The following is a 13,021-nucleotide window of genomic DNA, read 5'->3' as shown; positions in this document are numbered from 1 at the left end:
TGTGTAATGAGTTTGGATCATCAGCTGATTTACATTCTGCTTACAGGAGGGAAGTTCTTCTGAGGATGAATGTGTGGAAGAAGCGTCGTCAGGAGGAGGGAATGCAAATGAGCCGTTAACACATCCCCTTCCCCCACCTCTCTATGCAGAAAGTAAGTTATAAAAAGCTTTTGACAATTATGAAACTTTGAGGAGCTGAGAAAATTAGTTCTGGACAAGTTTTTGATATCTTACTTGCAGTGAATGTTTACATGTTGAATAAGGTGACATAAACCTATTTTTATAGTTCATGTATGAAAGATCTATTTTAATATTGTTATTGTTCTTAAAGTATTATCTTTTAATTGTTCATTACCTCTTTTGTAGTTTATTTATTTCCTCATTTCCTTACTGGGCTATTTTTTCCTGTTGGAGCCCTTAGGTATAACTTATAGTATTCTACTTTTTCAACTAGGATTGTAGCTTAGCTAGTGTTGATAATAATAATAATTAATAATAGTAATAATAATAATAATAATAATAATAATAATAGGAACAGTAGACTGAATTTATTTAACAGCAAGCTAGATAGAAAGGCTTCAAAACTTCATAAAATCTATCTATTAAAAGAAAGACGAGGCTACCGATTGATTTATTATTCTGGTAATTTAATAGGGCAGTGTTAGCCAATAATATGGAGCTATTAATATAGGTGTCCTGTTATCTGTAAAGAAACTCCTCTTGATGTTTAGCATGTAAAAGGAAGTCTAATGACATAAGAAGTTTCCTTAACCTTATGTAAGAACAATGTAATTTGCATAATGACATCAGATAATACTTAGCTTTTCTCAACACTAAAGATAGATGGGGCAGCAATGATCTTGCAACATTATACATGGTTGCCTTTGAGTAGATTGGTGACTATATGGAAGAGTCCAGTGGTGGAAATTATTTGATTTAATGTTCATGGGAGAAAGAAAGATAAAGGGTAAAGTAGGGGTTTGTAAATTTTTTATATTTTGTAGGGTAATGTTGATTTTTTCAATATTTAATGGTATAGCTACAACATTGGCAGAAATTTAATATTTTCCCATCTGAAATTTGAAATATTAAGGTAAAAGTTCATCTCTTTCATTTTCGTATACGTACGTATACGTTTGGAAAGTACGAAAGTAAGAGTAAGGGTAAATAGGAAGAAAAATTATGGAAGTAGTTGGATAATAACAGTAATAATTACCATTTTATTTAAATAATTTTCTAATTATTAGGTGTCTTGTTAATTCGATGAACTTGAAAAATTTACTCTCATCATTTGTAATCCAGATACCCCTGTATACTAATGTTTGCCACTTAGAGAATAATTATGCTTTTAACATTAATGTTACAGGTACCAGTAACTTTTTTCTTCATTTTACAGAATTAAACAACATGAGTATAGGAGAATTGAATGAGACCTACATGGAATTGGAGCTGGTTATTCGACAATACTCAGAAACCCTCATAAATCAGTTGGCCCTAAGGGATGAACTGGAATATGAAAAGGAACTGAAGAATTCATTTATCTCCCTCCTTCTACAAGTAAGAAATGTTTATTTCTTAAAAATGATTGCATATCAGGCAATGTTTCTTATGTTTTTCTCTTATCTCTATGAGTGATGACCCAGCATTTTTCCATAAATAGTTAGTGGTATGAACTGTTAAGTTTGAAAGTCTTCCAACAATGAACTAATTAGGACAGTGGGGGTGAGGAGTCTATTTAATGATGAGGCATTATTTGTGGGAAAACAATAGCATTTGAAATAAAAATTAATAGGTTGGATAGTAAGATGGAAGAAAAGAAGTGTAAACAGAGGTAAAGTAAAATAGAGAGCCATCCTAGTAGCATTTCAGCCAGATTATTCTGATCTATGGTCAGACCAACTTTGGGACCTAGTCCTTGGGCCTCAAAGTTAAACCAAGCTTCTGTATGAACTGCTTCAAGTCTTTACTCCTGGATTTAATCTTTAAAACCTGGATATTAGGATTTCTGGCCTCCTTGGAGCATGGTAGTGTGATTCATCCATTATTAAATATTACTTAAAGAAAGGTAATTCTTAAGGTTATATTTTTTACAGGGTTATGTAGCCAAGACAGATTGCAGAAGCAAAGTACTGTAATTCCCTTTGCTGTTCTTGTTTTACTAATGTTGTAGAGGTTGATGATCTTTTGTGCCTTATCTCAAAAGTTTCACATGTACCAGGCTAAAATCTTCTTTGGTCACTATTCTCAATACTTTGATAAAAAAAAACTATCTGTAGAAAGTTGTCTGACTGTGGCATGTCATAAGAGCCTTCTCAGTAGTCTCCGAAAATAATGTCATAATGAAATATTAAGGCACATTGAGTATTGCCTATTTTCTCCGCTGGAAATTGGTGCTGTACTTTGGGATGGAATTCGGCAGTACCACCCACCATTCTCTTAATTTTACTTTAGTTGATTTTTCTCTATTAATTGTCGTACAAGACCTTTTATGTGAGTGGGATGTCTGATGATAATGTGCCACTCAACCTTCAAGCCATACAAAACCCTCCTAGTTTTGGAGAAAAGTCATAATTGGGGGTGGACATTCATTCATCCTCACTACTAAATTAAGTCACCTTATTAATAAGGTTGTAGGTACAAACTGTTTGATGATAAACAAACTTTTCTTGAAAATTCATTAACCACAATGAAATGGTTTTTTTCCATTCATATAACAGAATTAGAGGATGAATAGTTTCATATGCAGGTTTGGGACACATACAGTTTGGACTTAATTTTTCTAATACGGCAGGTGGGTGTGATTTGGAAAGCCTGAACAGGAATGAGAGATCTTATGATTAATTGGTTTATATAAAAAATTTTGTAAAAAATAAGATTGTTTCCACTTTCTAGAGTACTGTAATGCACATCTTAATCCTGCAAGTTAGTCTTTCAAGTGAATAGTTATTTACTCGAGAATAATGCTTTGTATTTTCACGTTGAATTATTATCTTTTTACCAGGTGCAGAACAAGAGACGGAACTTTAATGTGGAGAAGAAGAAACAGAAGAAGGTTGGACCAAATGGCATTGATCCAAAGGTGGATTACATCATATAAGATCATAAATATGTTAAAAGTTTGTCCTTGAATGTAAAGCACTAATTCTGAATTGCCATCTTGAAAATGTTGTAACCACCGACTGGAATGCCCATTCTGTTTTGTTTTACTGTAGTTGTGTAGAATAATCTTAATATTAAGGATCTTGAAAAAGATTTACAGCTGCTAACAAGTGAGATTTAATCTTTAAATACTTTAGATAATTGCTTTGACTTGTTAATTGAAATTCTTTGGTACAAAACTGAAAATAAAACTCTTACATTACACATAAGTAGGAACAGAGAAATTAATTTTCATGTTTAATTTAATTTTGAAGTCAGTCTTTATAGAATAACAGAAAATTTCAGTTTTTAAAAGCTATGAAAATATTGGTGATTTGATTACTATGTTGAATTTAAAGTGAGACATTAGGCAAAAGATTTTTAGTTTTGGTTGTATTGTATTAATTTACATTTCAACTAATGATAAGTACAGCATTGTAATATTTTTGTTTTTTGAGTTATTGTTTTTTCCACCATGAATGTTACCGACGCACTACTAGTCCGTTCGCTAAGTATTCGTGCACTGCATTATTATGACTGCTTTCATTATGTTTGTCCAAACTGTCTTTATAGCATGGCATAAATTCTTTGAAATTGTTTTGGATGTTTTGCAATTGCATGTTCTCATAACTTAACGAAAAGTAATGAATTGCAAGTAATGCACTAATGGTCATGAGCAAGTGTTTTTTCAAACTGAAGATCTTGGCTCTGGATGCTTTTGCAAGTTCACTTCATAGCAAGAAATTGACTTATTATTGTGAAAAGTGCATTTGAAAATAATTTGAGAACTAACTTGTGCTTCAATTTCAAAGTACTGCCAAAAACTGAAGACAATAAAGACAGTCAGTTTGTGGGTTTAATTTTAGTTCTGTTTACAGTTGAGTTCTCATAGCATTATTTAATGTTTTCGTTCTTTCCCGAATATGTTTTTACTGAATTTTCATGTATACCTGTACAGTACAGTACGTATACCCGCCCAGAAGTAACCTTTTCCTGTTGATTATTAACAATTGTCTACTATGTGAACAGCAGTATTTCAACAACACATTTGTGGAATATTTTTTTTAGGAAATTATTGAATGCGTTGTTAAATCCTTTACGATCCTATCCTTCCTTAAGATTTATTAAATATTAAGGTTACTAATTATAATTTTCTTGCTTTCCTCCAGTATCTCACAACCGTTATCCCCTATGATGTGGGACACGGACCCCCACAGAATGAGACTCTTCAGATTCTTATTAAGAGTGAGTATTGTGACAACTGAACTTCTCTATCAAAGAAAAAAATATTCTTTCAGTTGTGCTTTTTTAAAGTAAATGAACTGATTAAATATAAAATAATTATTTTTTAAATGCCTAAAAACCATGTACATTATACTGTTAATGGCCCAATGGCTATTTGCATATTTAATTTTTCCAATTCATTTTTGCCAATTTATTTATTACTTTCAAGTTGTAGCCTTGAAAATGTTATTTAATCTTTTAGTCTTAAAATTCCTGTCTATTGTATTCTGATAAGATTTCCTCTATGATCTTTAGTGTTGTTAATTTAGGTAGTCTATTTATTTATGTTTTGCAACTTATCCAAGGATTGCAAAATGTACTGATAAGTGAAATTGCAACAGGAAATGTTAAATATGATGAAATTAGTGTGATATAAAATATATAAATGTGAGTAAAAATGTTATAAAAAAATACAATAGTCCAAAAATATAAGAAAATACAAAAGTAGAGAATAAACTTTAAAGGAATTGCAAAAAACATAAGCAGTAATTTGTAAAATAGAATTTGGGTCTATGTGTATAAATGTTACCCCACATAAAATTGATAATTTTCTTTTGCAGTTTTGATGGCCATTAATGAAGACAGTCCAACAGTTCCAACATTACTCACAGATTACATATTAAAAGGTGAGACTTACTACTCATTTTTAATCAAATAGTAAACATTTCATCCTATAGCTATATACTGTATCTTAGTTCTGTACAGTATTGTACATTCATATTTAAGACAAGGCCTTTTACCTTTTATTACCTTGACAACTTTAATGTATATGGTATTACATCAGACTTTTATAATATTCAAAATTTTGAAGTGGAATTAGAGAAAGATTAGTGTTTAGTGTATTGTCTTCTTACAAATAATTGAAGTACAGTATCATGTTTTGATTATGATACACAGAATTAAATCAGTTTTTTTATGAAAATCTCCACATACACCCATGTGTTTTAGCTATAAATTGTTTATTACAAAGCCTGTTTTCATATATTGTAGAAAGGTAATAGCATCATCTTGAAGTAGAAAAGATTTGATTAAATATCTGTGATACTAAGAGAAATACCACTTGTTACACCAATGTAATTTTTCAATTTAGCTCCCAAATACAAATGGTTCATTACCATTCCTACAAAAATTAGGAGCTTGCACAAATGAATTATAGCACTAATTTTTTTTAATGAAAGCCTTTGTGATATAATGATAATTATGAAAACTACCTATTCACTGCAAGTAACAACCATTTCAAGTAGCAAGGAACTGTGCATAACTATAGTCAATTTTTTTTAGCGAGGCAGATTTGTACCGACTCGCAGCGGTACCCTTTTAGCTTGGAAAAGTTTCCTGATCTCCGATTGGTTAGAATTATCTTGTCCAACCAATCAGCGATCAGGAAACTTTTCCGAGCTAAAAGGGCACCCCTGCGAGTCAGTGCAAATCTGCCTTGCTAAAAAAGATTGACTATAGTGTCGTCTTGATAGCTCAACTTTTCATGACAAAGTGGCTAAAATATAGTTTAGGAAATTTTGAAGAGGTTTTTTTGTGTATTGTAATTTTTTTAATTAACTGAACATTTTACTTAAGTTCATTTTGATTGAAGGCAGAACATTAACGGAGCGTTTTTATAAACGGAGTTCTGTGTTATTGATGTTGACTTATATTACCAAATAATCAGTCTAAATCCAGTAACAAATTATTCTCCACAAACCCTGTATGTCTGGCTGATCTTTTGACCCTTGAACTAACTGAGGTAATTAAAAATGTTGTCATTTACAAAGCTAGTGTTTGCCTGTTAACTTTATAGGTGTGTTCAATTTCTACTTTTGAAGCATAACATCTTTTGTCTAGGTACAGTTTACCGTTACCCAACTTTGAGTTTGAAAATAATCCTATTTTGTCTAGTTGGTGTGCAGCTAGAATTTTGCTTTTTTACATAGATGATAAATAGGCCATGAAAGTTATCCAAAAAACATTAACTTTTCAGTTGTGGATTGTATTTGTTCATTAATAAATGTATACCTTTATTCTTTGGGAGCTGTAAATTTGTTATTGGTGCCAGTAATGCATTTGCTAGTCACTGCATTTGATGTGTTTAATCGTAAAACTGGAAAAAGTACGAGAGCTTTGCCAAAAATAAATGTAAAAACATTTAACTTAGTCTGAATTGCTACAGTAATAGTCACTTTCCTCAAAATTTATTCAAGTGCAATGGAAACTAAATACTTGAATCAAATCTATTCCTCCCCCTTTTCCCAGTGATTGACTAAGCTTGAGTGCTTCCCAATTAGTCCTTAACAATATAGAAATCTCCGTACAACCTTCTTATTATTTTACATGATTTTTATTTAAACAGTATTAATAGAGTTATACCAAATCCATTTGTCTAGGCTGATTAAGACATTCTGTTTTCTAATCTAATATGGTAAGGAAATTTAAACTTGTAATTTCCTATCTATGTATCTCTTGTGGTGTTCATATTGCCTCTCTCGGAGCTGGTGAAATGTCAACGTTTACCCTTAAACTAATAATTTCCTGTTTATTTCCTTGTAATTTTCCTACCCCTCTAGTGTAGTACAGTATTTAGATCATATGGCAGTGCATGGCAATTCTTATCTAATGGGTAAATAATATCCATTTGCCTTTCAGTTCTCTCATTGCTATGTTTATTATTATTGTTTTTTAAGAAATTATGGAAGTGTTATTTATTTAATTTAAGGGGATGTTTCCTTCCAGCTTCTCTATGTCTTCTTGTGGGGATTGTTCAAGGGATTTATTGCTAGGGAATAATTATCCCCATTCTCTTTGTTCCGACCTGGAAAGCTAAAGTTAATATGATTAAACGTTATGAGAGAAATTTCTTTGCGAAGGATTTTCTTCAGTTCAGTAGCAGTTCATGAAAAAAAATTGTTGTAAAAGAGATTGTCTTTTAATTCAGTAAAAAAGCCAGAGAAGAATAGGCTAGCAGATGACACATCAGCTGTTACAAGTCCTACAGGATTCAACAGTACAGTAATCAAATGCCCACCTTTGATTTTGCCCGTAAGCAAGCTAATCTTAATTAGTAATTTAAAGGAATTGCTTGAATGTAGATTGTTTGGAGAGAATTTTGGCAGAAGCTAAGTGCCATTCACATTCCTTTTTTTCTAGAAATTATTTAAGAGAACCTTAGTTTGCTTGTATGAATTTCTGGGCATTTGCTTCTGTAGTAACTCTGGGTGATATACTCATATAAGAAATTTTCCTTTTATTAACAATTTAGGGGGTTTTGATATGAGTCTATAATAATTTTCTCTACAGAAAATTTCAGCGTGATGGGTAATATAGTAAAATATAAAAGTCAATTGTTTAATTTTCCAAGATGAATTTTTAGGTTTGAAATTACTTGATAACTCTATTCTCAGCTTCAAGGGAGTTTTTAGTTTTGTAATTTGCAGTGTGGAAGTTTGAGTTATTACTTTTAGCTTATGGTGAATTAGTCATTTAAAGTGCTGAAATAGACAGCCTTTATATTTCCTGAATCTGTCTTTCACTATTCTACTACATCTTAAATGTGGTAATCAATAATATGAATAGGAGAGGTTCATAGAAATTTTAAAAATTTTAATAATAAAATTACTTATTTACCAGACATTTGTATACACACCCTCTACTGACAAGTGATGTCAGGAAGATGTTGAACTAGTTTCAATATCGAAACAAAGACAAACGGATATATAAGTGCGTGATGGTTGCCATGAACTGCCCTATGATCCCAATATAGTACAATGCTAGAGGGGTAGGTCAATTACAAGGAAAGAAAGTAGGAAATTTTCAGTCTAAGGGTAAACGTCTACATTTAACCAACTTTGAGAGGAAGCAATATGAATTTTGACATCCCTAAAATAAAATTCTTGTCAAACATGTGGCCTCCCATTAAAGTCAATACAAAGATAGAAGTTGTATAATGTGTTTTATAACTTATTGTAACAATTGTAGATACCTCTTTTATGGCATTTTTTTTTCAGTTTTTTGTATAATGTTATCCGAAACTACCACTCTCATCTTTGTGTTGTTCATTTTATTTCACTTTCTACTCTGGTTATCTGCTTTTAGAAATATAAATTTTTCAAGAAAATTTTAAAAGTGTACCCTGGAAAAGGCATGAGTGCTAGTTGAAAGGTTATATTTGTGGATTATTAGAGTTCGATAATAATGCTTGTACTGTAGTAGGAACAAATTGCCATCTAGGGTGATAAGTTTCTAAGCAGTTATCCTTCCTCTTGGGTTTTTTAATATTCAGGATGCCAGGCCTGTTCAAATTTCAGTAGAGGTTATCATTACAGTGATATGTGTTATATTTAGAGAATAGACCTGGAGGAGAAGACCAAAATTGGTATGCAGAAAGACATGTTTTGTGGCTATGACTGGAAATTAAAGTTTTGGAGAGAGAAACCAGGTGTGAAAAGCAGTACTGGAATAATGACTGTCAAGATTAATATTACTACCGGTATATAAGCTGTTTGAGAATCCCATAGTGAAGTTGGTAACCAAGAAACTTTAAGATAGATTGTTTTATGTGTGCCATAAAAGAAATTAGGATTCATAACATTTGGAAAAAAATTTGCTATTATACATAGCAGTGTCTTGTCAGTTAGAAAGACATGATAGGTAAATCATGGAGGAAACACACCAGAGTAAAGAAAAATCTTTCAGGGTAGTTGAAAAGGACTTTTTTTTTTCTTTCTTTTCTTTTCTAAATCCGTAGTCTTGGTAAACTAATTATGGATAATATCTTGATTGTAAAATGAGAACTATCATACTCACTAATTTGAAAGTTATGTTTAATTTTTTAATTAGTTCTGTAATCAGATTTGGCATTTGCTGTTGGTTGAAATTAGGCGTCACAGATCATGTTTTGCTCGTAATGTTGAAAGTTAATTATCTGCAGTCATTTATTACATTGATACTCATAAAAATACTCATGGGTCAACATAAAGGCAGCCAATTAAAAGACGAGACTAAACTTACTTCAGTGAAGCTTATTTTTAAAAGTAAATAAGTCATAATTTTACATCTGGGTTAGTTCATTCCCGTAAGTTTTATCATCGACAAATGTTACATATTCCGTCACTAAATACAAACCCTTTTGCACTTTATAGGGTTTATACTTTTGGCAAAGCTGGAAGACTAGCCATAAGACTTTTAGCGAGGTATAACTACTCACCGCTAGTTATGGGGTGCAGTACTGGCTACCTCACTCAAACACACCTATGTTCCTTCGTCATTTTTGCTTTTGGCTCGGTTGAGAGTGGACTCTGTCCCTCTACCGTTAAAACCTTTGACGGGCTATACGACTAATCTTTTTCGCTTTGCAAGTGTGACTGTTGCTGTTGAGGTTTGGCATGGGGACTTGTCCAGGACCTGAAGGGCGCCAATGCAGCAACTTATGTCTGCGGTCGAGACCGACCCTCACTCCTTATGCCCTGCCTGCAGAGGATACTAATTGTAGGCAGCACTCACCCTGCACAGTGTCGGGAATTGCCATCCTCCCAGTGGGAGAGATTTGGTAGATGGCGCAAGAAGTCTAAGAGGGATTTTTCACCTTTGGGGTCACCCTCGAAGGCGAAGAAATCTCTACTTCCTTCTTCATTGTCTCTATCTTTCCATGCGACTTCTGCTCACTCGGTCTCCCCTGGGGAACAATATAGTAGAAGTGGTGGCTGTTTGACCACTGGCCAACCCTTAGGATTGGAGGACACCGCCGCTTCCCCTAGCAAAACGGCTTCACCTTCTGTTAAAGGAGAGTCTATCTCCATTGACGACGTACTTCTTTGGTCTTCCTTAGGGATAACTGGTCCCCATTCGAAGGAAGGTCTACTGGAGTTGATCCAGCTAGGGGCAGAGGAAGCGCATGCCGTCTTCCTCAGAGGTTGACCTCAGTCTTCCTCCTGGAGGCTCTGAAGGTATTGCACCGCCAGTCTCTAGTGTCCAGACCTGGTTCTGTCTCCTCTCCCGCTCCCGCTCCGTCACTGTTTGCACATGCAGCCTCGGCACTTGTGTAAGGGCGGGCTCAGACTAGCACTCCTCAGATTACGCAGTTGAGAAGGTTAAATGTGGCCGATCCAGAGCTTGGCCTCGGTCTTGCTCGTCAGTGCACTGACGACATCGACGTCATTCTCCCTCAACCTGAGCATGCTCAGTCTGCAAAGAGTTTGCGATGTTCGAAGCATCGTCCTGTCCTTCTCAAGGGGAGCACCTTTCTCGTTCGTGAGTTATATCTTTACCCTAAGTGGTCTCCTCTGCGTGGCGCAACAAAAATGATTTTGGATTCGTCCGTACCTTTTTCTAGCCCATCAGAACGAGGCTCGTCAGGGCGAGACGACAAGGTAGTGCGTAGGCTGGGTGCAGCCGCGATCCCTCACCGTTGTGTTCGTCGAACTCATCTCTCATCATCATCCCGCGTTCCTCGTCCAGTCCCTGTAGCGAATCATAATGCTATATTGAGCAGGATCGCTCGGCAAACTCCTGTGGGAGTATTTACGAATGACGCATACGTAGCCCCGTTACATGAACAGGTAACCCCATTTTTCGAGCGAGAGCTTTCGCCAATGACAATCTACGCGAACCATTGTGTTTGCCAACACCAGCGCGCGATCAAGTTGATCCTTTTAGCAGAGTAGACCGCAGTTCGGCGAGAAAGCCATATGCGTTGTCGCATGCCCTTCCACCTGTTGAGGTGCGGTCCCGAGCTTCTCTTGCCGACGACGATCTATGCGAACCTGAGCATTCGCACAAACATCCGATTTCAAACCGTACTTCAATGGCGTGTTATTCCAGTTTGTGATCACAAGCGAGAGAATGCCACCCCACAACCACCTGTTCACTAGAAACCACCTATTCACCAGGAAAAGAGAGTGTACTTGCTAAGAGATCGCCTTCATGCAGTAGCTCGTCCACAAACCCTGGTTTGTACGTCCAGAACAGTGTGAGAGTCTACCTGTGAGCATATACTCAGCAATGCGTAAGCGCACTTCTCCCAGGAGAGATGACGATAGGTCACAAGACCTCCCACAGCAAGCTCTTTGGAAACGAACTCCACAACGAGTTCTCTCAAGGTGCCTCGACAGGCATTCCTCTCTTTAGCAAGGACACGGCCAGGGTCCACAAGCTGGTCAGAGGAGTCCAGCAAATGTTAGCCGGTATCACTTGGGTTTCTTCGGGGAACGATTCAACTGCGACCGTAGCAACAACGAGCCTTCGGCAGATTCCACTAGAGGCATTGATCTCCTCAGTGTAGGTCTCTCATCCATCCGACCAGAGACAAAGGAGCACTGTGCCAACGCAACCTGAGGAACAACGGGCACCTCCAGGCATTTCCCACATATGACCAGCCAAGGAGCTTGAGTTTCTAAATCTGGAACCTAAGAAGCTAGAACCGGACTTCTCTTGGTTAGAGTTGACTCCCATAATAACTCATCAAAAGAAGAGGATGCGACAGAGACAAGCAACCCTCCCCTGGCAACATGTTTCACCTTGAACCAGCAGGGCTCGAGATCACCGAGGGAGATCTCCATGACTGAGAACTATAGTCTGTCACCGATTGAGATTGTTGAGAACTATCATCTGTCTCTAATTGAGATCGATCTTGGAGACAGCCCAGGCCTTTCGTAACTCTCCACCCAAATGCGTTTCAAGCCCATCCAAATCTAAGGAGGGCATGAAGAGGACCTGTTTACTCTCCAAATTCCTATCTCATCCTAGGGAGAGAAAGGACACGAAAACAGTTCCTAAGAGAGGGCTGTGGCACAGATCCAAATGCAGAGCATACCAAGTTTAGTATGAATGGCAGAAATGACAGCAGAATAGGGTCTCCCCTCGACTTGAGAATCCTAAGGCATCGCGATTATGACAACAAACCACCCCGAGCTCCTACGGGTACGAGTTCATGGATGGAGAGACTGCTCCAGACTCAGGGCATGAGGAGACACTCCCTAGAGCCATGAGCCCGAAGATCTCAGCTGCTGAAAAAGAGGAGAATGATCACACTTTCTGACAGGTCCTTGCGTGTATCAGGGCCATTATTGGGCTAGATGACTCATCCACTGCCTCCCCTGAAGGCAAGGATACTGTCTTAGACCTTCTGTACAGCACCCAGAAACCCACCAAGACCAGCGAGGCTTTGGTGTGGTTGAGGGGGCTGAAGGGTGCCAAGAAGGCATACTCTTAAATCACTAAAGGTTTTCAGTCCTTGCGGACAAAGTGAGTCAGCAAAACTTGTCCGTCCTCCATTCGTTCAACAGAGGAAGCACTAACAGTTGTTGCCTCTTGACCTGCAATAGTTCCTCTGACCAAGAGTATGACATATCAGAATGTAGGGCTCCTACCTGTGAACTTTTTGGCGAGCAACGCCTTAAACGTGGAAAAAGTCGCGAAATATGCCATGCACGGTACTTCATGGTTCGATCTGTGGCTAGGGTCAGTCGGTCACCTTTCAAGACGAAAGACTGGTGCCAAGAGCTTACAAGGGAGTTTTTGTTGACCCTACTGCTCTTAGAGTTCCTGACCCACCAGGTAGTGAACCTGTGGTCTAATTGGATCCTCAAACGACAAGATGCAGTGCTTGACAAAT

The 13,021-nt window shown here is 36.5% G+C and overlaps 1 protein-coding gene across 1 annotated transcript in view; it reads left to right on the top strand.

The window, feature by feature from the left end:
• LOC137634421 (serine-rich adhesin for platelets-like) overlaps positions 1–13,021 on the top strand; it is a 64,779-nt gene that overhangs the window by 40,167 nt on the left and 11,591 nt on the right. Inside the window, 5 exon segments of the mRNA XM_068366816.1 lie at positions 47–152; positions 1,397–1,557; positions 3,002–3,079; positions 4,308–4,383; positions 4,983–5,048. Coding sequence (XP_068222917.1) covers positions 47–152; positions 1,397–1,557; positions 3,002–3,079; positions 4,308–4,383; positions 4,983–5,048 — 487 coding nt within the window.

This window comes from Palaemon carinicauda, chromosome 44, assembly GCF_036898095.1.
Source record: "Palaemon carinicauda isolate YSFRI2023 chromosome 44, ASM3689809v2, whole genome shotgun sequence".
NCBI lineage: Eukaryota > Metazoa > Arthropoda > Malacostraca > Decapoda > Palaemonidae > Palaemon > Palaemon carinicauda.
The sequence above is the reverse complement of the archived record's forward strand: the minus strand, read 5'-3'. Positions and strand labels throughout refer to the sequence as shown.